Below are 23621 nucleotides of genomic sequence, written 5' to 3'. Positions count from 1 at the left end.
ACAGCCGCCACTTATACAGACCTTTGCGTCCTCGCGCAGCTGTCCTCTGGTGTGTCCCATAGTTGGGGCAGACCAATTTGGTAGAGGAGAGCCTTTACATGGACCAACCAGGGTATGTTCCTATTCTTTAGCTGCCCCCAAATTGCAAAGAACTCTACTCTAAGGGATACGAGCTCCGGCACAAACCAGAGCCTTCTCCAATAGAGCAGAGGTTGTGCAGCTGCCAATTCGTTAATGGATTCCAAGCCCAAATCCAAGCATAGTGGAATGAGAGACTGCTTTGGGGAAGGGCAACCAGGTGTCACATGAATGCCTGTTCAACCTTCAATAAGTTGTATACGTTCGTGTGTCCCCAAAGTTTTGCAGCGTACAAAGCTGCAGACCTGACCTGTGTTTCATATATCTCAAGGGCAGGGGTAACTGGTTTAAACGTTGAGGCTCTGTGAAATCTGCCTATGCCTCCCATAATCTGCGCCAGTCTCAGGGAGGATTTAGAAACTTGGTGATCCCATGCAAAGTCCTCAATCAACGTGACCCCCAGGTATATAAAAGTCTTGACTCGCTCTAGGGGAGTTCCATTCAATGCGGGATTTGGACGGGTGTGCCTCGGGGGATTGAAAATCATAAACTTGGTTTTCTCCAAGTTGACCTCCAATCCCCGCGAGGCACAAAAGGACACAAACCCGTCCAGATCCCGATGGATGCCCGATGATGTCCGCGACAACAACAAAGTGTCGTCCGCGAACATCAGAGCGGGCACCCTACCAGTGGCCAGGCGCGGAGCATCGTTATCCCTAATGCCATTAAGTTAATCTATCAGACCATTGACATACAGGCTGAAAAGGGTGGGGGCCAGTACGCAGCCCTGGCGTACGCCCCGGGTAAAAGGGAAGCGAGCTGATAATTCCCCGTTCCTCCCACACCTCACCTGTGCATAATTCCCAGTGTGAAGTCTGATTAGGGCATCTAATAAGTAGGGAGGGAGACCAAGTTCCTCCAACACCGTCCAGAGCCTCTCCCTGGGAACCAGATCGAATGCGGCTCGCAGGTCCACAAAGACAAGGTAGAGGCTGCCACCCTCTACTCTTGCAGTTTTCCAGTATAGGACCTGGACCCGGAAGATCTGGTCCATGGTCGAGACCCCTGATCTAAATCCGGCTTGGAGGGTGGTCAAAGTTTTATTCTCCTCCATCCAACCCAATAATCTATCGAGTAGTATTCGGCCCATCAGCTTCTGGGTGGTGTCAAGTAAGCTGATTGGTCTGTAGTTGGATGGGACGAGCGGGCATCCCTTTTTAAAAATCGGAACAATCTCGGCTCCCAGCCAGGTCTCAGGTAATGCGGAACCCTGTAAGACCGCATTAAACAAGACCGCCAGGTATGGAGCCCAGATTTTTGGTTGGGAACGAAAAAGGTCTCCCGGAAGTTTGTCAAGGCCGGGGGCTTCATTCGGAAGCAGTCTCTCAATAGCGGATTCAACTTCCTTGAGGGAGATGGAGTCTAGGTTATTAGTGACAATCCTCTCGTAGGCATCCAGTTGCTCTATCTGGTATCCAGGGCCCAAGGCCTCCGGCAGTCTATACTCGTGCGGGGGGTCTGGGGCCCTGGAAATCCCGGGAACTGGCATGGTGTCCTGATTTTGACAGGAGGAAGCCCCGGGCCCCAGGACCCCCGGCAGTCGATGCTCGTGCAGGAGATCCTGGGCCATACAGGTCCGAGCGACCAAAGCCACCTTAGACAACTTGTCCCGACCTTGGCACACAGGTGCCCCCAGCTCAGGACTTGTGTAAAGTGACTTAAAATGCGCCTCCCACACTACAGGAGCGATATTCGAGACCCCAGCATCTCTCTCACCTCCCGCCGAGGAGGTAGCAATGGCCCAGAAGGTCTTAGAATCTTTTAAGAGGAGTGCCTGTCTCAACTCATCCCATCTAGATTCCTCCCACTCACTCTTACCCCTGATGAGTTCCTTCTTATACAGCAGTCTTGATGCTCGAATTTTTAGGGTGTCATTAGATTTAATTGCTGTAAGAAGATCTTTCTTTAATTTTTACAGGCATGGTCGTGCCAGGGGTGTGTTTTAGTTCTAAGCGACTTAGTCCCGCTAACTGGATAAAATACATCCCCCAGACTCACAACTAGCTTTCTGTGGATCTCTATAATCTGCCCATGAGAGGTAGAGCTCCCCTTGTCACTTATTAGTGGGGTAGCAATCTGGTAGATTTCTGCAAGACGGGTGGGAGAGTCCAGACAAGAAGGCCATTTAACCCTTCTCCTGTTATTGGATATAATATAGGGTGGCACTACCAAATTAGGGCTGGAGTCAGGGTTAGTTAGTCCAAATGCACCAGGCTTAAGCGTCAGGACCAACGCGTTGTGGTCACTGTCGTACCTTGGAACAACCCTAAAGTCTTTGAGCCTGTCCCAATGTTTGGCTTCCAACATGAGGTAGTCAATGGTGGAAGTACGATTAGTCCTATTATATGTGGGTAGGCCGGAACTGTCGTTGTTGGCCCTTCCGTTGCATGCCCACCGAGACATTGCAAGGGTCAGGGATTTGATTTGTAGTACTAACGAGGTCGAGGCCCTTACCGGGGCAATCCTTGGGGCAGGGATGTGCCAAAGCAAGTCGACCTCATCCTCGTCGCACAACTCGGAACCACCCAGGGGCTCGAACTGGCAATTAAAATCGCCGCCAAGGATTATCGAAGTTGTGGGGTCGAGTGTCTGGAAAAAAAGGTCGAGTGCTTTAATAGTGCTCGATTCCTTTGCATTCACGGTGGGCCTAGAGTAGATATTTATGGTAGCCACTCGGGATTTATCAACGGGCTTTAGTAGGACACATTGTATATCTGGGGATTTTGTATCCACATGGGTAGCCTGTACACCTAAGTGTACGCCTACCCATATGGAAAGACCACCCGAAGGGCGGCCCTTCCCCCCAGAGACTGCGGGAATATAGTAGGTCGCGAAGCCGGGGCTGGCACTCTCCTCTAGGAACCAAGTTTCTTGCATCAAACAAATATCGTGTGTGGCCATAAAAGAAGACCACTCCGGTACAAGTAGCTTGCTCTTTAGCCCGGCTACGTTGCATGAAAGTATTTTTATACTTCCTTCCATAACCTTTTCTTTACCTTGCACATCCCCTTGTTCTTTAGGGAGTCCCTGATCCAAGCTCTGCTCTGCACTAATCCCCTCCCTCGTAACTTCATTAGGATAAGAATCCTCACCGATGACCATGGGCAAAATCTTTTCCTTTGTTGCAAAACCCTCCGCTAGGTTACCGTTGTTAAGTTCTAGTAGAGAGGTGCCTATCGGGGTGAGTCAATCAACCTCCTCGAGGACACTAAACCTGTTCGAGTGGGCTTGCAATGGGTAAGTAGGAATAGGTGGAAAGATACCCTCCACAAATGGCTGCCAGTGGTGAATCCTATTAGGAGGGGAGTGGCGATTTCTGATATGTTGAGGCCTCCTATGGAAGGTCAGTTTGTGAGTAGGGGTGGGATAGAAATAGGATAAGTGCAGAGGAAATATTTGGGAATCTCTATGGGAAGGGGCTTTACAGATGTAGTCCACAGCGGAAGATTCCCTAAAATTAATTGTAACAACATCCCCTGCCACTGTTTTAGGGCCCCTTCCAATCCAATCTATTCTTCTCACTGCCAATATTTCACCCGAGATACTGGGAGGTAAAGGTCTATTTAGGCTCAACCACTGGACACACTTGTTATATAAGTCTACCTCATGTTCTCTTTTCCCCTCACTAAGGGCCGGGACACCCGCTAAAGCAACCACGTATGGTTGTGCTTCCGGGGGCAGATTTATTGACGGCAATTGGCTAGAAATTAAATATACTAAATGGGAATAACCCAATGTTACCATGTGTTGAGCAGAGAGCACAGGCATTTTAGCACTGTTTAGCAGAGGTAAAGTGCGCAGAGTCCTAAGGCCAGCAAAAACAAAGTCATCAAAAACAGAATGCCTGGTCTAACAGTATCCAAATATATTACAAGTTAGTGGACTAAGGAGGGGGAGAATGATTGAAGGTGCTGAAAGGTGTGATTTCAGTTCCATTATGCATGAAACAATATATTTGCCTTATGTATATGTAAAGTGAAATAAAAGAAAAAAAATAACGCTTTCTCCTATTACCTCTGACCGCTCATTTAGAGAGGTATTAAGACTTTATATGGGATAACCGCGAGTTCCCTTTAACCAGAGTATATTCTAACAATGTATCCATACCAAAAGGTGTAAGTAGGCTGTTTGTAGGCTTCACCGTATAGACTGGCCCTAAGACATATAGACCTATGTAATTGGTAGATGATAGAAACCCACACAAGATGACATCCTACCAGATACAGCAAGCACGTAGTAAAATAGTCTTGAAATGTATTTGGATGTATTTGTAAGGATTTCCTTTATATTGACTATATACAGCAAAAGATATATTTATATCTGCTTTGATATCCATGTATTGTCTGTTTTGTATTCTAGAAAAAGACACTGTTCATAAACCAGTCATTTTGGATCCTACTGATGGGCAAAACCAGGAGGTGGAACTAGGTAAGATAATGTTATTTTCTGCTATTGATATTGAAGTGGCAACATAAAATTGAAAACACAGTGTGACAATCTGTATACCACTTTCATCATAGTGGGGTGACATAATCTTTAGAGTGGGTTAAATGTAGTCACTAAAAGTACATACATTTTTGTGTGCAGTCAACAAAAATAAAAGTGGGACTATGGAGATTTTTAAAACGCTCCATTTCCTCGCCAAGAATCAATATATTGCCTATATGAGCCGGGATTGCCTATGAAGGACATTATTTGCAAGTATGGACATTTTTAGCTCATTCACATTGCAGCATTCCAGAAGAAGCACTGAGAAAGTGTCGTGGGGCCTGCATTCAGACCTGAAAATATGCTGTGTTGAGAGGCTGTATCATTTACACTGTAGCAAGCACAGCAACTGAGAGAGTGGTGAGTACTCACTGCAAAAGTGCAACAATAGTTTGATATGAAGAACAGTGGATGATCCGAGCATACAGAGATATATGGAAAAGAGATTTTGAGAAGCCCGAGGAAAGCAGGGCAAGCAGAAGGTTTCTATATTGAAGCGTTCTGTGTTTACGAGCAGTAATACCTTTTGAGGTTGCTCCATCGACCAGAAAAATATCTTCTTTTTTTTATGTATCGACTCTGTTACTATCAATGAGTGAAGTGCTAATGGACAGTGTTTGGTCACTTGGAGTGCAACAGAATTATTACCTGAGGACATCAGTTGTAAAACTTCAATTGTAAATATAGCCCACTTGTTGCCCTTCTGTTTATTATCGGAGAGCTGACTAAAATGGTATGGAGTTTCACAGACATTGCTCCGCTAATGGTGAAAAGGAGAGTTGCTATACCCTGAGGCTAGGTAAGTGTCCTAAAACGGATGAGAGCTTAATAGACTTAAGGCCTCTTTTAGTGTTTGACAGGAAACCCAAAGTTCACCAGTGGAGTGGAGTTAATACTCTGCCCTTACAAACTACTACCCACCACATTTAGAGATCTCTCCCTACCTGACATAGAGCTACACTTTTAGAGGGCCACCTTCACAGTGACTCGTCTGAAGAAATTTTTCGTCTTGGACCCATGTTTTTTTCCGTTTGTCCTGCTGTTGACCAAGATAGAAGATCATTGCTCAAACCACTATTCTGCAAGCTGAACATTCAGTTCTGTCAGGAGGCCATTAGGCACTGCTTCCAGGGAACTGATTGCAGACTTTGGGGCCCATTAGGATGACGGGTGGACTTTGTCTTCCCATCATCCTACCGGTAAAAGGGACCGCCCGCCATAAGGGCGGGGGTCCCGTGGCCAGCATTAGGATGCACCCGCCACAGTGGCGGGAGCATCCAGCATTCCTACCATTGTGGCAGGCGGTACACTCAGCACCGCCCGCCACAATGGCAGGAAGGCATGCTGTGCACTTCAATGCATTGCATGGTAGGCACTGTGCGGTGCCTGCCATGCTGTGCATGGAACTGCTGGGGGGTACCATAGGTACCCTCAATGTGCAACCCCCACCCCCCCAGAGTCCATGGGGGCCCGCATCAGGCCCCAAAGCAGACTCCGCATGCCTTTCTGTGGCGGCATTGGCACCACGGAAAGGCATCTGTCAAAGCCCATTGTAATATGGCTGGCGGTGTCTGATAGACACCGCCACCATATGAACCCTTTTCCGCCCCAGTCGCAAGGCGACCGGGGAGGAAAAGCGGCAGATGGTCTTTCCATCCGCCGCGGACCCCCCAGCCATTCTAATATGGCGGGGTTCATTCCGGCACGGATGCCAGGCGGATCGCCGCCACCAGGCCGGCGGTGGCTACCGCCGGTTTGGCGGGGGCGATCCGCCCGCCATCCTAATGGGCCCCTTAGGGTTGAGATTTTCCAGGTTTATGGACAAGGTTGCTGAAATCTGCAGCTAAACAGTAAGAAATCCTCCAAATGGGATAAAAGTAGAACATCACTTTTGGGAGTGTAAACGGCACAAACTGAGCAATTTTATTGTTTATTCATTGGTTTACATGATATTCCACAATAATTTAAGAAGCATTTTATGCATGTTGCCGTACACATAGGATCTACTGGAAAATATTGAAATCTACAGAGATTCAGTAGAGACTCTAGTAGGCCCACAGGTTATACCTTTATGTTCTACATGCTTTTTATTGTAAAAAATAATGAATGAAAACTCATACTAATTTTTTTTAATTCATTTAAATGGCTTTAATTAACGGTCAAATAAAGGTTTTATTAGTGTATACTCTATTGACTGAGTGTGGTCTTTTCTGTAATTTTAAGTCTGGAAAACTGAATAATGAAATAATTAAAACACAGTATAGATTGTCACATTTAATGTTCAACAACCTCTTACTGCCCTAGAACCCCAAGAAAAGGTCTCACAAAAGGTAAATAAAATAAAAAGGTGCACTTGGTAGTAGACAATTTAACCTGGTTAAAAATAGTTTTGAGGTAAAGCTACTGACAGAAGTGACATGTACAGTCCTTCAGACATTCACAAGGAGTAAAGTTTGTTCTGACTGACATTTACAAAGAGGTCAACATATCATAGATGAGAAGCATGACTAGCTCTAAATCCACAGGATCTATTTAGCACTTGGAACACAGTGGATCAACTGATCGTTCCTAAATGTCACAGAGATAAGTCAGAGGCCCCGTAATGCAAGGAGTTTCAATGGGATCTTTTCTTATTTACCAAAGCCTGCACATAAAAATTGTCTTAACGCAATAAATCAATCCAGGCTATCCTGTGGCATGCAGCGGATATTATCACAATTGGTTTGGTTATTTAGGGCCCTATTACGATGTGACTCAGAAAGACTCTGACCTTAGGTCGGAGGCTTTCTGATCACATCGTCTGTTTCACTTCTGACCACCTAATTACAATCTAGGTGGTCGAAAGTGAAACCGATCCAATCCACGCTGTGGCAAATTGCCATCGAGAAAATCCTCATGGAACTCCAAATGGTTTCACCAATGGTGCCTGAACATCACCTATGAATGTTTCAAACACCTACTGACGAGAATTGTTCAAATTCAATATGCTTAGCTGATGTGCAAACCTTACAGGCAAAGGCTCTTCAACAATACTTACAGCTGCCCATTTCTAAGACACTCAAATTAAAATTACTGAGGATCCTTATGTGAATATTTGATGTAGGAGAAGCCGCCTGACAACACCTGTTACTTGTGCACTTATCACAAGGAGTCTTGGGCCATATTTAATGTGCCTGCCCTGATGTTGACCAAGACAGAAGAGCACTGCTCAACCCACTATTCTGTGAGCTGAACATTCAATCCTGTCAGGAGGCCATTAGACTCTGCTTCCAGGGAACTGATTGCAGACTAGCAGTGAGATGTTCCAGGTTTATGGACAAGGTTGCTAAAATCTACAGCTAAACAACTAGAAATCCTCCAAATTAGATAAACTAGGAAATCACTTTTGGGAGTGTAAATGGCGCAAAATGAGCACTGTTATTGTTTATTCATTGGTTTACATGACATTCCACAATCATTTAAGAAACATTTTATGAATGTTGCCCTACGCCTAGTGTCTACTGGAGTTTATTGAAATCAACAGAGATTGAGTAGAGATGCTAGTAGACCCACAGGTTTTAGTTTTATGTGTACATGCATTTTATTGTAAAAATAATTAATGGAAAATCATACTATTGTTTTAACTCATTTGAATGGTTTTAATTAACTGTCAAATAAAGGTTTTATTAGTGAATACTCGGTTGACTGGGTGTTGTGTTTTCTGTAATTTAAAAATATAGATTGTCCCATTTAATGTCCAACAACCTCTGACTGCACTAGGGCTGCAAGAAAAGGCCGCATAAAAGGTAATAAAAGATAAAGGGGCACTTGATAGTGGGTAATTTAGCCTAGTTAAAAAAGGTTTTTAGGTAAAGCTACTGACAGAGGTGACATATACGGATCAGTGACGAAATATCGACAGTCACAATATCGAGATGACAAAATATCGAGGTAAAAATATCGACTGCAATAATATTGACTTACTTCCTATCCTATCTTCAAATAGGTAAGTACAAAAATATTGACTCCAAAATATCGAGTGTAAAAAATATAGACTGTCAAAATATCGAATTTTTTAAATGTCTTAAAAGTAATTTTAAAGTAATATAATAATCAATAAACGTAAAATTAAGAAATAATTAATGTAACTTTAAAAAAATAAATGTATTTTATATATACATATTATTAGCAAAACATATACAATATTTTTACCATAGGATAGCGAGAGGTTTAAATTTACTGTAACGACTCCAGTGATTGCAACAGTAGGGAAAGCGTTGGATAGCGTAGGGGTAAAAATTTGTATTCCTACTCCAGCGAGTGCAACAGTAGGGAAAGCGTAGGATAGCGTAGGGGTGAAAATTATTATTCCCACTCCAAAGAGTGCAACAGTAGGGAAAGCGTTGGATAGCGTAAGGGTACAAATTACTATTCCCACACCAGCGATTGCAACAGTAGGGAAAGCGTTGGATAGCGTAGGGGTTTAAATTACTATTCCCACTCCAGAGAGTGCAACAGTAGGGAAAGCGTTGGATAGCGTAGGGGTAAAAAGTACTATTCCCACTCCAGAGAGTGCAACAGTAGGGAAAGCGTTGGCTAACGTAGGGGTAAAAATTACTATTCACGCTCAAGAGAGTGCAACAGTAGGGAAAGTGTTGGATAGCGTAGGGGTAAAAATTACTATTCTCACTCCAGAGAGTGCAACAGTAGAGAAAGCGTTGGATAGCGTAGGGGTTAAAATTACTATTCCAACACCACAGAGTGCAACAGTAGAGAAAGTGTTGGATAGCGTAGGGGTAAAAATTACTATTCCCACTCCAGAGAGTGCAACAGTAGAGAAAGAGTTGGATAGCGTAGGGGTAAAAATTACTATTCCCACTCCAGAGAGTGCAACAGTAGAGAAAGCGTTGGATAGCGTAGGGGTTAAAATTACTATTCCAACTCCAGTGAGTGCAACAGTAGGGAAAGTGTTGGATAGCGTAGGGGTAAAAATTACTATTCCAAATCCAGTGAGTGCAATAGTAGGGAAAGTAAATACTTCATATATAAATATAAATAACATAAATAGTAATACCAATTACAAATTAATTAAAATATTTTACAATTGTATAAAATATATTAAATAATTAATTAAAAATACAAATAAAAATTTACAATTTTAAAATTAATCAATTTTATATTTTAATTAATGACCAATTAATAATTAATTAACAATTCATTCTAAATAAATACAAATAAATTAAATAACATATTTAATTAATTATAATTACATTTCTTCCCACCCTATTCCCCTATAAACCGACAACCCGCTACAGAAAATAAATTTATGAAATTACCATATTTATCAATTAATCAATTAAAATTAATTTACAATTATATTTTTATTAATTACCAATTAATAATTATTTAACAAATAATTCTAAATAAATACTAATCAATTAAATAACAGATTTAATTAATTATATTTAAATTACTTACCACCCTATTCCCCTATAAACACACAACCCGCTACAGAAAATAAAATACTAAAAATAATATATTTATCAATTAATCAATTAAAATTAATTAACAATTATATTTTAATTAATTACCAATTAATAATTACTTATCAATTAATTCTAAATAAATAACAATAAATAAAAAATCATATTTAATTAATTATAATTAAATTACTTCCCACCCTATTCCCCTATAAACCTACAACCCGCTGCAGAATTATATTACACAAAAATTAAACATTAATATTAACTTACCTTAAATTCGATATTTTTGTTGTCTATATTCTGTCTAGTCGATATTATGTACATTATATATTTTTGATTCGATAATATTGCTATTCTATTCGATATTATATTTTTCTAGTCAATATTTTTGTAGTCTATATTATGTCTAGTCGATATTATGTCTATTCTATATTTTTTACTCGATATTATGTCTAGTCGAAATTGAAAACTCGATATTTGGACTATTTACCGACATATACAATCCTTTAGACATTCACAAGGTGTAAAGTTTATTCTGACCATAGGAGAACCATGGCTAGCTCTAAATCCACAATATCTATGTAGCACATGTGACACAGTGGATCAACTGATCGTTCTTAAATGTCACTGAGATAAGTCAGAAGCCCCGGAATGCAAGTAGTCTCAATGGGATCTTTTCTTATCGACCGAAGCCTGCACATCAAAATTTACTTAACACATTGAATCACATCCAAGCTATCCTGTAGTTTTCAGCAGACACTGTCACAATTGGTTTGGTTATTGAGGGCCCTATTACAATGTGAGTCGGAAAGCCTCCGACCTCAGGTCGGAGAATTTCGATCACATCGTCGGTTTCACTACCGAACGCCTAAATACAATCTAGGCGGTCAAAAGTGAAACTGATTGGTAATTACGCCTGGATTCCAATGGACTTTAGGATCCTATTGCCCTGTCAGAGACCGCAACATAATCTTTACAACGGCTATTTTGCCATCGGGATTACGATGCTCGGTGTCTGGAGGCTTTGCATGCCGGGCTTTCTGACATGGAAAGCCTGTCTTAAAGAAATTTGGGGGGCTCTAGCAGGGCCCCCTTTTCCCTGCGGCCTCCGGTTGGGGGACAAGGGGGCACCTAGTTATGAACAGATTCTCCCATTTCTCTATGGGAGCCTGTACTACTGCCGGTTTACGGCAGGACCGCACTATGTGGGGTCGCAATGTATTTGTGATGTCAAGACTGCAGATCGGAGGTCGGTTGGTCCTGGACCTCGACGGTGTCGGTTGGAGGCAACTCCAACCAACATCGTAATTGAGCTCATAGTGGGTACATGGAGAAAATGTCATAATCAATAAGAGCTTCAACAAGATAATCCTGTTTATCTGAGCCTATATACTCTTTTATGTCCTGTTCCACTTCCCCTTCATTGTAGGTACCTACTTATCATGTTTGATTTAAAACTGACCGGGGTTTTTCAATGCAGTTTGCAGAATGTCTCTGAACAAAAGCTTGGGGTAGCATTTAAAAAAGCTGAGGAAGTTCCTCTGACTCTTACATTCTATTAATTGAATGGAATCTGAAAGATTGGAGAGCTTCTCAAGACTTCAAACCAAGGCTTTACAAGGCATCAAGGCTGGGAATTAGTTTGAAAAAAATACACAAGTGGGCCTAGTGTCAAAGTCACAACTTAGCAAAGTATGCAGTTTAAGACAGAAAGTATAGTGCTTATTGGGAGGCCGAGACTTCACATGTCGTTGAAAACTAGGTCTTCACTATTCTCCTACTCTAAATCTGTATTGTTCCCTCATCTTTGAGATCTTCCAGTAGAGGTTCAGAAAGGCAAACATCAGGAATAATTTCCAGAGCTTAGGACTATGTTTGAGGTCTGAATCAAGCTTCACCTTTTCAGGATGAACCATGCGATCTATGTGACAATATTTATGTTTGAAATAGATAATGACACAACATCACCCTTAGCCTTTCCTCAAAGAGACCAGGACCTAATGATCGCATTGCTAGATATGCTACCCCACAGAAACTGGACAGCCACATGCCAATGTTGGTGTACTAGTTCTCATCTTCTTAGTTAAGTCTTGCCAGAATGCCCAGCTGGCATGTTGGAGCAGACATGGTTATTAACAAGATTCAACCACAAGCCTGTCATAAACCCCCAGAGACTGACAAACAAAAGCACTGAGGCAGAGTCAGAATTGTGTCATGCAGTATGCAAATCCTAAAATAAATGGATAGATTCTGTGGTCATGATTTACAGTGAGCCATGTGAATAGTTTCACTTGGCAGCTAGAGCAAGATAAATAACAAACATTAATTAAACTACTAAGGAGTGAAGAGAATGATGCTGCCAGTAAAGTGGAGCATGGTCATATTAATGTTTGACTATTGTGAGAAATTGGGTTGTTGACTGAGGAGGGTGTTAACCCTGCTCAAGAACAGCCACAATTCCTGTCAGAGTGAACCACAAAAGTCACTAAATTAACCTGTGCATAAACTTCTGGTAGCTTGGCATGAAAGCAGGTTTAACGTAGATGCAATGTGTAAAGTATTGATGCAGCATACAAAGAGGAATAAAGTGAAACACAGTACAAAATAAAACCACACCAATTTATGAAAATAGAGTTAATTTTAATAAATTAATTGGCATTGAAGTGACAAAAATATAGAACAGGAGTTATTAACATTTTATGTTTAAGGTAAAGACTAGTTCCTAAAATATCAAAGGACGAACTCCAGACATATAGTCATTCAAGACCAGGTCAAAGTTGAAAAATATGGGTGATTGTGATGGAGGACGAGTCGGGTACAAGAAGTGGATTAGGCCCGGTTGGTGCTTACTTTTAGACTTAAAAGAGATTCTGAAGAAAATGTTCTGAGAAGGTAAAGTTCAATGGGGCAAGGCTGAAGGCAGTGTCTGAGGAGGAAGTGTCGTCATCAGGGAACTGCTGGACAAATCTGTTGTGAAGATTTCCTCATACAGACTTAGTCACTTTTTGGAAGTCAGAAATCACCGGCGGGGTTGGAGGCTTCGGCTGATGAAAGTACCACAAGGCCAGATACCCCTTTGGCAAAGGACTGCTGAAAAGAATTTCCTGTGAAGTCAGGCCAACCTCCAATGCACCTTTGGTGGATAGACAAGGCTGGTCCCCGTCTCTTCTTGGTCAGCAGAGCAGTTTTGAGCCAAAGTATTTTTAAGGTACAAGTTTTGGATTTTGGCTCTCTGGGCACCTTTAGCACTTCCAAAAAGGGTCTAGGACTGGAGGGGGCACAACTTTGAGAAGATTGGAGCCCGTTCTGCCCCTAAGGCTCTGATCAGGAGGTTAGTCGGCCAGCCCTTGGAGTCACTCTGGTAGTCCTGGGTTTAGCAGTAGAACAGGGTGCAAAGAGCAGGGCAGGCCTTTGAGGGTTCAAGGCACGCTTCAGACAGTGAAGTATGGCCTTCCAGGTGCAGCAAAGCAGTCTTATGACGTACACAGTAGACCACAGAAGTTGACAGTTCTCTGAGAGACTTTCCACAAATCCAGAAAGTGAACAGAAAAGTGGGTCTGAGGGTCCTATTTTTAGACCTTGTGCTTCATTTGAATTAGGAGAAGTTTCTAGAGAATTTCCTTTGAAGTACTTAAAGTGTTTTGCTTCACCTACCCCTGATTTAAGCTGGCTGCATGTACAATGGAAGGGTCACAAGTCTTTGTGTGAATGCAGAGCACAGCCTATTGAGTTTCAACTGGGGCTGTACTCAGCTCTGTGCCCCTATCCTGCCAGTTGATGGCCCACCCCAACACACCAAATCACTCTATTTTGTTACTATCTGGGAGGAATAAACAGAGTCCAGCTGTCAGCTACACCCAGTAAGGTGATCCAGGAATAGGCTGCATGCACCTAATGACTGGTACAGGAAATGGCAACTTTCTGAAAGTGGCATTTTCAAAATTGTAACTGAAAATTTGAGTTAACAATGAAAGAGGATTTTTAAATTATAATTTAACCAAACATAACATATGTGTACATGTTCCCAATCAAAAATGTGCACTAATTAAATGTAATAAGGGAATCCAATGTTATCCTATGGGAGAGTTAGGTCTCAAAGTATTGGGAAACAAATTTAGGACTATTTCAGTACTAGGACATGTAAAACTTAAAAGTACATATCTAACCTTTTAATTACAATATGCCCTGCCACATGGCATACCTTTGGTATATTCCATATAGGCACCCCAATATAGTCTCAGGTAACATCGTAACCCTTCACCTATATGCTTCCCTACATTACATACATAACAGTTCTTAGGGACTGACCTTTTACCTAGATACAGCACTGCGCACAGAATGCGGGATTTTCCCGGTAAAGGCCTCATACATTATGCATAAGGACTCTTGGAAACTCAGCAGGGCTACCATCTCCTGTATGTTATCTATGTATAAAGTTCATTCCCGATGTCATTTTAAGTCCGACAAGTGGCACAGCAAGGTAGAATCCCTGGGGAGACCTTTGGGTTTATAAACATCACATCTTGCTGAGACAAGGAGAGGAGATCAGTACTTCCCTGCCGACACACACTGAGGCGAGATGCTGAGGTTCCTGCATGCAGATACTGCAGCTCACAGTGGTCTAAAATCCCTTGCTGGGTGTCGAACTCGAGACCAAGACCGGGTTACACATTCTCTCACTTCAGGGAATGGGGTTGACTTTATCCTAGAGGGATTCTTGGCTTAACACCTACATACACCGTAGGTACACCTAGGTACGTTTAGTTAGGTTAGCATCATAGGAGTATGCATTTTTATTGTCATGTATTATATATACTTGTCTGCATTGAGGGCTATAACAAAATGGTAGAAATCCACCATCCTTTTACTTTCTTAGTGCTTCTAATCATTTATATCTTGTACTGGCTAATGATTGTTTCAGCGCACCTATTTTACACTAGAATAACGACTGTTCAATAAATGCTTCTTGAAAAACATCCCCACCATTTATTCTGTGTAACTCTCTGAGACTAAGTGAGCAGGCGTAACTGAGTGAAAAAGTAGTACACTGTTTTAACGATCCTGAGGGATCAGGGTTGTCATGTTCGATAGTTGCCAATAACTATTCTCTCCTTGGTAAGAGGAGTTTCTAGTGGCACTGTGAGCTAGCTGGTACTAAGGCCAAAATACCCAGTGGGGGTATCTAGAATCAGTCGGATTCAAAGCCCGCAGTGTATGTTATCTAAACGTGCAGATTCTATATAGGTTTATAGGAACCACACGACATGGCACCGCCAACGTTGGTTGGGTACTTATTTAACAGTCAAATCTGAGTAGTTCAGTAATACTATTCTCATAGACCCCTTCGCACACCATCCCAGAGACGCCTGGAGTGGGAGGGCACAAACTCTGCCACAGCTAAGTAGGCAAATAATCCTATTTATTGGTTGTTGGTTAATCAAGCTTGAAGGACCCATTGTTGCTATTTTGTGCATACCACCTTATCTCAGCTCCCTTGAAGAGCTCTTCTTTCTAAATAAAATGACTGAACAGGGAGACACTGTGCGCGATCTGAATATAACAGTCCAAGTTGAAGAAAACGCCGATGCAATACTCATTACAGAAAATGTTAGCAATGCCATCACCCTGAAACTAGCTGCACATGGGTTACCAGCTAGGGGTGTGCCAGTAACTTTTGTGATTGAGGAACACAAATCATTTAGAACAGAAGTATTCTAATAATGGGTTACATTACCACAGAGAAATGCATTAACAAAAACATTTCATTACTACACAGAAGATGAAATACCAGACAAATATTTTCCATGTGAGGACATTTAAGTTCTGCTGACTTACCAGGAGAATTTATCATGATTTAAAGGTGCCCTCCCCCATACAAGAAATAGAGTAAGACTTGGTCCGCTCAGAAGAGAAGGAGCAACATGGCCAGTACTAGCGGTCTACACACCACATCCTGACATTGAAACGATGCTAGTAGGAGATTTACTTACACAACACACATAACTAATAAAAGTTTACTGAAATATGACACAGTTCGTGATGAGCACACTAACAGTTCAGGCAGCAATGGCTAGACCAACAGGTAGGACTCAAACATCAACAACTAAAATTACACTGCAAAAATTACACACAGTGATGGGTAAAATGCCCAGTAAAAGCTAACAGATCCCTTTTTGGGTGGCTCAAAAAATAACACAGCTAGAAGTGGTATTTCCAAACACCACCCCAGATGAAAAACACAGAGGGGTTGATTCCGATCCGGTAAAAAGCGCTCCGAATCGTCGTACGGAGCATTTTTTCCCCGTACGAATCGTACCTGTAAATGTCCCATACGTACGACGAAGTACGATTCGTACCAGGAGCCGTACTCTGTATGAATCGTACAGAGAACGTACGAATCATATCCCCGTACCATTCGCCCTCGGAACCCGCTGTACGCGACGTCTGTACGGTTCGCGGCTGCTTTTTCTGACCCGGCAAGTACTATTTGTGTTGGGTACGCTCCGTCGTACGACCCTTTTTCTATGGGAGCTGAAAACTCCCGTAGAAGCAGAGTTTGCCCCGAAACAGGTCTGGAACGCCCCCCCCGGTTACGGTGCGTACCCCCATGATCGTAGGGGTACGGCTCCTACACCCCATGATCGTAGGGGTACGGCTCGTACACCTACAATCATGGGGTACGGCTCATACACCCCATGATCGTAGGGGTACGAGCCGTACCCCTACGATCATGGGGTGTACGAGCCGTACCCCTACGATCATGGGGTGTACGAGCCATACCCCTACGATCATGGGGTGTACAAGCCGTACGGTGTGTATGTGCGCTTTTCCGTACGAATCGCCCTTACCTGACGTGGCCCGTACGAATCGCGTCCTGATCACCCGGTCTGGATCGTACTCACCGAGTCATATGGTGTGTGTACGAGTCGTACGGAAACGGCTCCGGATACGAATCGTATGGACGGTGATTTTACCGGATCGGAATCGAACCCAGAATGTTAACATTTTGCTTGCCCATTGGGATAACACCCCAGATAGAAGATTGTACCTCTTGGGGTACAGTTTTCGCTGCCATATGTACCAGAACTCACTGTATCCCAACATTAGCAGTAATACCAGATGTATTAAGGCAAATACAGAACGAGTATGAAGCAGAACCTGCTCTGAACTTAGGGATGAAGTTACTAGGTAACTTTGCACAGGTATCAGTTATAATATTAGCAAATATTAAAGGGGAAGCAGCATCGGTGGCGATACGCCAACGCCTAAGGGAGTTCTGTCCTCTACAACAGGAACATGAATTACCCAAAAAAATTGAAACGGCCTATGCAGAATTAGGCAGAGACGGTTTGGGGGCTAGAGCAATAAAGCCTCAACTCATGGGTGGTCCTGAGAAGGACAACACAAAGCAAGCACCTGTTTCTTCTAAGAAAAAATGGGATAATAACAAACAACAAAAAAATAAAAACAATAGATCTTAATCCAGAGGTAGGTCTCTTCAAAGGAGCTCTCCGAAAGGAGTTATAACCTTAGGAATAGGGATAACATTAGAAAACCTGACAGGTATCAATTCACTGACACACGTTCCTCTTGTTCCTTTCAGGGTTCATCGAAAAACTCAGAGAGGGAAGGATGGTCAGAAAACAGGCAAGAAGAGCGTACAAAGTCCAGAGTCGCACAACGCACTTCTAACTACACTTCCAAAAAAGAAGAAGAGCCTAAATCAAAACCTCAATTAAAAAATAAGAAAGTAGCAAGTCTTAAGATCAGACATGTCCAGAATTCTGAGGACTCTACTACTGAACGGGGAATGGGCTCTGATGATGCTAGACAGCGCAACATAAATAACAATAGCTCGCCAGAACCTGATGGAATTTCTGGTGACAGCGGAGTTGAATGAACATATCACGGTGGAAATGCCTGACACCAGGGTAAGTGCCCACATAGGTTACATGAAATAACACTCCAAATGGAGTGGCACAAGCCAAGAAAAATTAAACGTCTCTTTTGGGAGAACCTGACTTTTGGCTATGACATTCTTATAGCTGAAAGAGATTGTCCGCCTACTATTGTTATGGATTGCCCAACTGGAGAAAAGGTAATTATGCCGTTTTTTTGCAACCTTATTCCCTAATACTTAAAACACACATACACATGCGAGTGGACAGTAGCCCTTGCTCCAGCACTATATCGCATCCATGTTGAATGGTATGAAGATTCAACCCACCACGTGATACCATTAAAATCTACTCAAACTCCTCAGAAGCAGTATCCAATAAAGCAAGGCGCTAAAAAACTGGTCAGGTTGATCTTAGAAAAACTTGAATACCAGGGGGTGATTGAAACTTGCACCACTTCAATGAATAATCCTATAATTCCCGTAATGGAACCTGACAACTCACATAGTCTAGTTTTAGATTACAGACATCTAAACTCATGCACCAAAACATTTGCAGTACAGAAAGCACATAGTGCTGCAATAATGAACAACATTCTGTGGAAAAAATACAAAACAACATTAGATATCTCAAATGGATTTTTCTGCCAGAATATAGTGCCTAAGAGCAGATATTTGACAGCCTTTTCAGCGTTAGGCTCCCACTTCAATTTTGTTGACTCCCGCTGGGGTATACGAACAGTTGGGGTTATTCTCAGCTAAAGTAACTCAGTTACTCCAGAATGGATGAAAAGGCATTGCCCTACGTAGATGACATCTATCTGATGGATGATGACCTGGAGGAACACTTGACGATGGTGAGCACCAGAAATTTTGGGATTCGCTTCTGAGGGCTACAAATTCAACTTTAAAAAATCAAAAATAGTTTACCTCAATGTCCTATTTTTGGGATATGAGCTTTCAAGTGAAGGGAAAAGCTTGGCAGTTAACTTTTTAGAAAAGTGTGCGCTGCTCCAACATCCAAAATCATTGAAAAATGTATAATCCATACTGGGATTCCTGAACTTTGGCAGAACATACATTTTGGTGTGCACAGAAAGGGTTAAACCTTTCTACGAACTCATAAGACCAGATTTTTCAGTTAGGCAATGGACACAGGGACACACAGACACCCTTCGTTCCCTGCAAGCTGAAATGATAGCTTCAAAAATCTTACAGACACACATAAATGTCCTCAACCTCGTGTTCTGTAGAGTTGCGGGTCTATCTGGGTACACCTTCCTGACATACAATGAAGGAGAAATGGTACCATAGCATACAAATCACATTTGTACACAAACGCTGAGATGCGTTTTGCATCCACAGAAAAAATCTTAACAGCAGTACAGACTGCGGTAGTGAGAGAAAGAGCACTGGCTCAGGGAAAACTAATAATGTTGTGACTTCGGAACCGGCCTTAGAGGCTGCTACAAAGGCTAGCGTTGCGAATGCTAAAGCGTTACATCTAAGATGCATGCAATGGGCTAATTCTCTCTCTGCATCAGACGTAGAATACAGATACGACTGAAATTTAAAAACACATGCATTCATGCAAGATGAACAAGAATATCCTCTCCAGAATGAAATAATGCCTCCAGTTCAGTATGGATACATAATTTACACTGACGGATCTGCTCAGTCGGCCATTGAAAGTAAGCAACAATACAGCGTTGTATGTGCGATTGTAAAAGTTTGCATGCAGAACAGAAAGTTCCATCCAAGCTGTACAAAAACTCAGTCTCTAGGAGACTTCACGGCTCAGCTGGCAGAATTAAAAGCTCTACTACTGGCACTGATAAATACGTATCGAGAATCCCCCACATTAATTCCTTTTGCTGTGTAGTCGTACAATGAATATCTTTACTACTGGGGACAGAATGGGTATAAGAACTCAAAAGGTGGCACAATTAAGCATGAAATTCTATGGGAAAAGGTAGCAGAGTTAAAAAATGAACTATCAAGAGCTCATGTGACACACACACTGAGCGATCAAAGTGTTGGCCTTCACGTTGAAAGGAATTCATTGGCTAATAAAGCTGTAAAAGGGGCTGTATGTACGGCTCTGTAGCTGCAATCACTCGCTCAAAAACGAGAATAGACGGAGACATTATGGTTGCTGTCATTGCTGCACACAATAGCTCGGCTGTACCGAAAACATTTCCACTCAAGTATTCCTACAAGTTAGATGCAAAAACAATTCCATTTGCTCAGAGTGGGAGATAGAGTAATACCAAACATGGATCATAGATTAGGCTTAATATTAGCTGCATACGAAGGTTTGGGGTCAGCACACGCAGGAGTTACGGCAACTGTTTCTCTATTGAAACAACACTATTGGTGAACAGGGTTAACAAAGAAGACTAAAGATTATGTCTTAAAATACGACATCTGTCAGCAGATGAAGAGCTCCACCGTAACACGTCCAGCACAGACACTGTTGTTAATATCAGACAGACCACTCGCGTGTGTTTATTTGGACCACTGCGGCACCTTACAATCTGATGGGGCTTACAAATACATTATGGTTGCAGTGGATTCCTGCTCGAGATTCCTATGGGTATGGCCTCAGTGCTTGGCTGACGCTTGAACTGTTATCAAAGATTTGCGAGTCTTTATAGAGACATACACAATTGGCACGTTACATTCTGACCGTGGCCCTGCATTTAGCTATCGGGCTTACAAGGAAGCCATGTGACATTTGGGTTTTGCATTGAGGTACTCCTCTCCGTACCATCCTGAGGGAAATTTGGTTGTGGAGAGGAAAAACTAGGACTTAAAGCAATCATTAAAAGCTAGAGTATTAGGTACGGGTTGTAGTTGGGTCAATCATTTATATGGGGTACAGAGGGCCTTAAACAACATACCAGGAAGGTCTCTAGGTGGTGTCACTCCTTATGAGGTCCTCTTTGGGACGAAAATGTGGGTACCTGATTTTGATTGTGAAGACACAGTGGCGGATGAACAAACTTTTGACATCAATAAATGTTTTTGCTATTTTACAGGATCTGAATGAAACCAGAGCACTACAGAGCAATGTTCAAGTAAAACCATTTGCCACTGGCGAAGTCAAGTCAGTCACGGCAAGACCTGTCTGGATTCCAAAAGTGAGGTTCTGGTCATAGAAAAGATAATGGACAAAAAAGAATTTGTACCACCATACAGAAAGCCTGTACCTGTCCTAGCAGCCGAAGGGACAAGAACTGTACTTCTGCCAACTCTTGCCGGAAAGAAGGAGAAAAGATTTGTCTCCATCGAACTGATAAAACCACACTATGTGGCCGATACTGAATAGTATGCCTCATGGGCTCCTGGGTTGCTGATGCACTCCTCTCGCTACCATACAGGGAGTACAAACAGAACAGCTCATCACATTTGTAGAGTCGCCTATACGGAATGATGGGCTATGTAACAATGCCATGGAACTCATTCCTCTTGAAACTGACATTCAAAATCAAAATGAATCACAAATTTCAATTTGACCTAACACTGATGTCTACATAAATATGCCTAAACAAGAGCCCTCTACAATTTTAACACAACCTGCTGAGCTACCTAAAATAGATCGAACTGCATCTGGCTATTTCATCTACTTTGATACCTTTTCTTTGCACCCAAGTGAACCTGAAACGACGCCAGTCCCGATTTATCATCAACAACAAATCAAAGACTTCGTAATTTTTCTCAAAAATACACACCTGGAGTCATCTTGGCTTGAATTTTGGATTATCACTTGTATACTGTTCTTTCTTTTCTGGATAGGCTTAGTAACTGTTTACTACTTACTTATTAATGGAACTTACCTTCGCCAAAGCACTGCAGCATCAAAAGTAAATTTGATTTTAAAACCTCATGTTTCATAACATTGTGAAAAAAGAGACTTGTCATCAGTGAACATTGCAGTCACGGACTGCGAAAACCCAAAGGTTTTGTTATATTCTGAATATATTTCGCAGGGGAGTTGGGCCATTATCAACAGAGGGAACCTTCTGAAGCTCTGCGAAAACATCCTGGGTCTGGAAAACATACAAACACTTTTTCTGGCCCAAGGCCGAGCGAATCAAATGCAACAACTGAGATAACCTTCTCAAACCAGACCATGGCGAATGTTTTGAAAGGACACAAAACGCAACTGGACAACTGGGGCATAAAGGTTTAGACACCACCAGTTACTAAATAGCCAGAGATTTTGACAAACCAAAGCCAAATTGCTCAACGGGGAGAACTAGATCTGAACAAACAGAAAAGGATGAACAGCAAATACCTAACTTTATCTGCTACTGGATCGTTTTTACACGGCTCCATAGGTGGAACACAAGCAATAAAGCAGAGCAACAATTTAATTCAAATCACCAAACATATAGATGGAGGCAATCGCTCCTGCTCAACTAAGGGGAACAGTACCAAAGATTGGACCTGGCTCCCACTGGCTCTAAATTCTAGCTCTCAATATAAGATCCTCCTTGGGAAACCAACCGATACCATCAAGGACCACCTTCGGCCACGCTCAGCACAATAGCCCCACTGAGAATAACCGATCAATTAATATAATGACATGGAACGTTGCAGGGCTACATAAAGGCTTGCAAAGTCCAGGGGCAATTACATTTCTTGCAGGAGCAGATATAATCTGCACCCAGGAAACATGGGCTACTTCCGCAACACCAATAGGGGATAATGCTGAATACTTCAAACTAGCAATAAAACTCAACATTTTCGGGTGGCCGTCCGACGGTATCTCAATATACGTCAAGCACGCACCAAAAGTACATTTTTCAGTCATAAAGAATTCATTAGACATGTTTTTGGCTGGCACCTTGAAAGGTTTGATCATGACAGACGGCCCAATATCAATACTCTTAATTAATGTCTATTTTAACAGCCACATGCCGGGCTCAAACGACAAACTCAATCAGCTGATAAACGAGATTGAAACTTTTCTATCACAGTATGAAGATGTGGATCCCATCATTCTCTGTGATTTTAACATGCACAACATAGGGCAAAAGACACCTGAAAATCACCGCAATGGGAGCACCAGAAGATTCAACGCCCTAATACAGGCATATAAATTGGAATCAACACACTTCTTAACCACAACAGTCAACCCAACAGCACTGATAGTGCCCACTTTTGACAAACAGACAACAATAGACTACATCTTATTAAGTGAGAGCCTTCAAAAACACATGTTATATTACGCAGTCCAACCCCGGAACGAAAGTGACCAGCCCGCCCTTACCTTCCCTCACTGCAAAAAAACGTTATACTCTTCGCTGTATTGGAGCCACAAAGGGGGAAGAGTCATACAGACTCCTTAGAAGAATCAAATGGGGGCCATTCCCAAGCCATAAGTTCGCCTCTTGGAAACTAACATGGAAAGGCTGGCAGGTCGGTCATAAAGACACGGGCCGAATAGGGGAATAGGGCTCACTCGCTTATGACATAGCACATCAGCTTCGTGGGAGTGACATTCAAAGAGCCTCTGGTGATTCGGCTAACAGATTGGGATATCAACCAGCAATTAAGAAATGCTCCAGACAACTGAATTCTAATTGCAGGGCCTATCTGGTAACTAGATCAGAGTCTGCAAAAAAGGA

General features: G+C 42.4%; 1 protein-coding gene across 1 annotated transcript in view; it reads left to right on the top strand.

The window, feature by feature from the left end:
• The window catches only part of LOC144773864 (interleukin-18 receptor accessory protein-like), a 525065-nt gene that overhangs the window by 413573 nt on the left and 87871 nt on the right, over positions 1-23621 (top strand). The window contains exon 5 of the mRNA XM_078658949.1: positions 4498-4566. Within this exon, the coding sequence (XP_078515075.1) occupies positions 4498-4566 (69 nt within the window). The remainder of the gene's footprint in view (positions 1-4497; positions 4567-23621) is intronic.

This window comes from Lissotriton helveticus, chromosome 8 (assembly GCF_964261635.1).
Source record: "Lissotriton helveticus chromosome 8, aLisHel1.1, whole genome shotgun sequence".
Lineage (NCBI taxonomy): Eukaryota > Metazoa > Chordata > Amphibia > Caudata > Salamandridae > Lissotriton > Lissotriton helveticus.
Note: the sequence above shows the minus strand (reverse complement) of the source record. Positions and strands in the feature narration are given on the sequence as shown.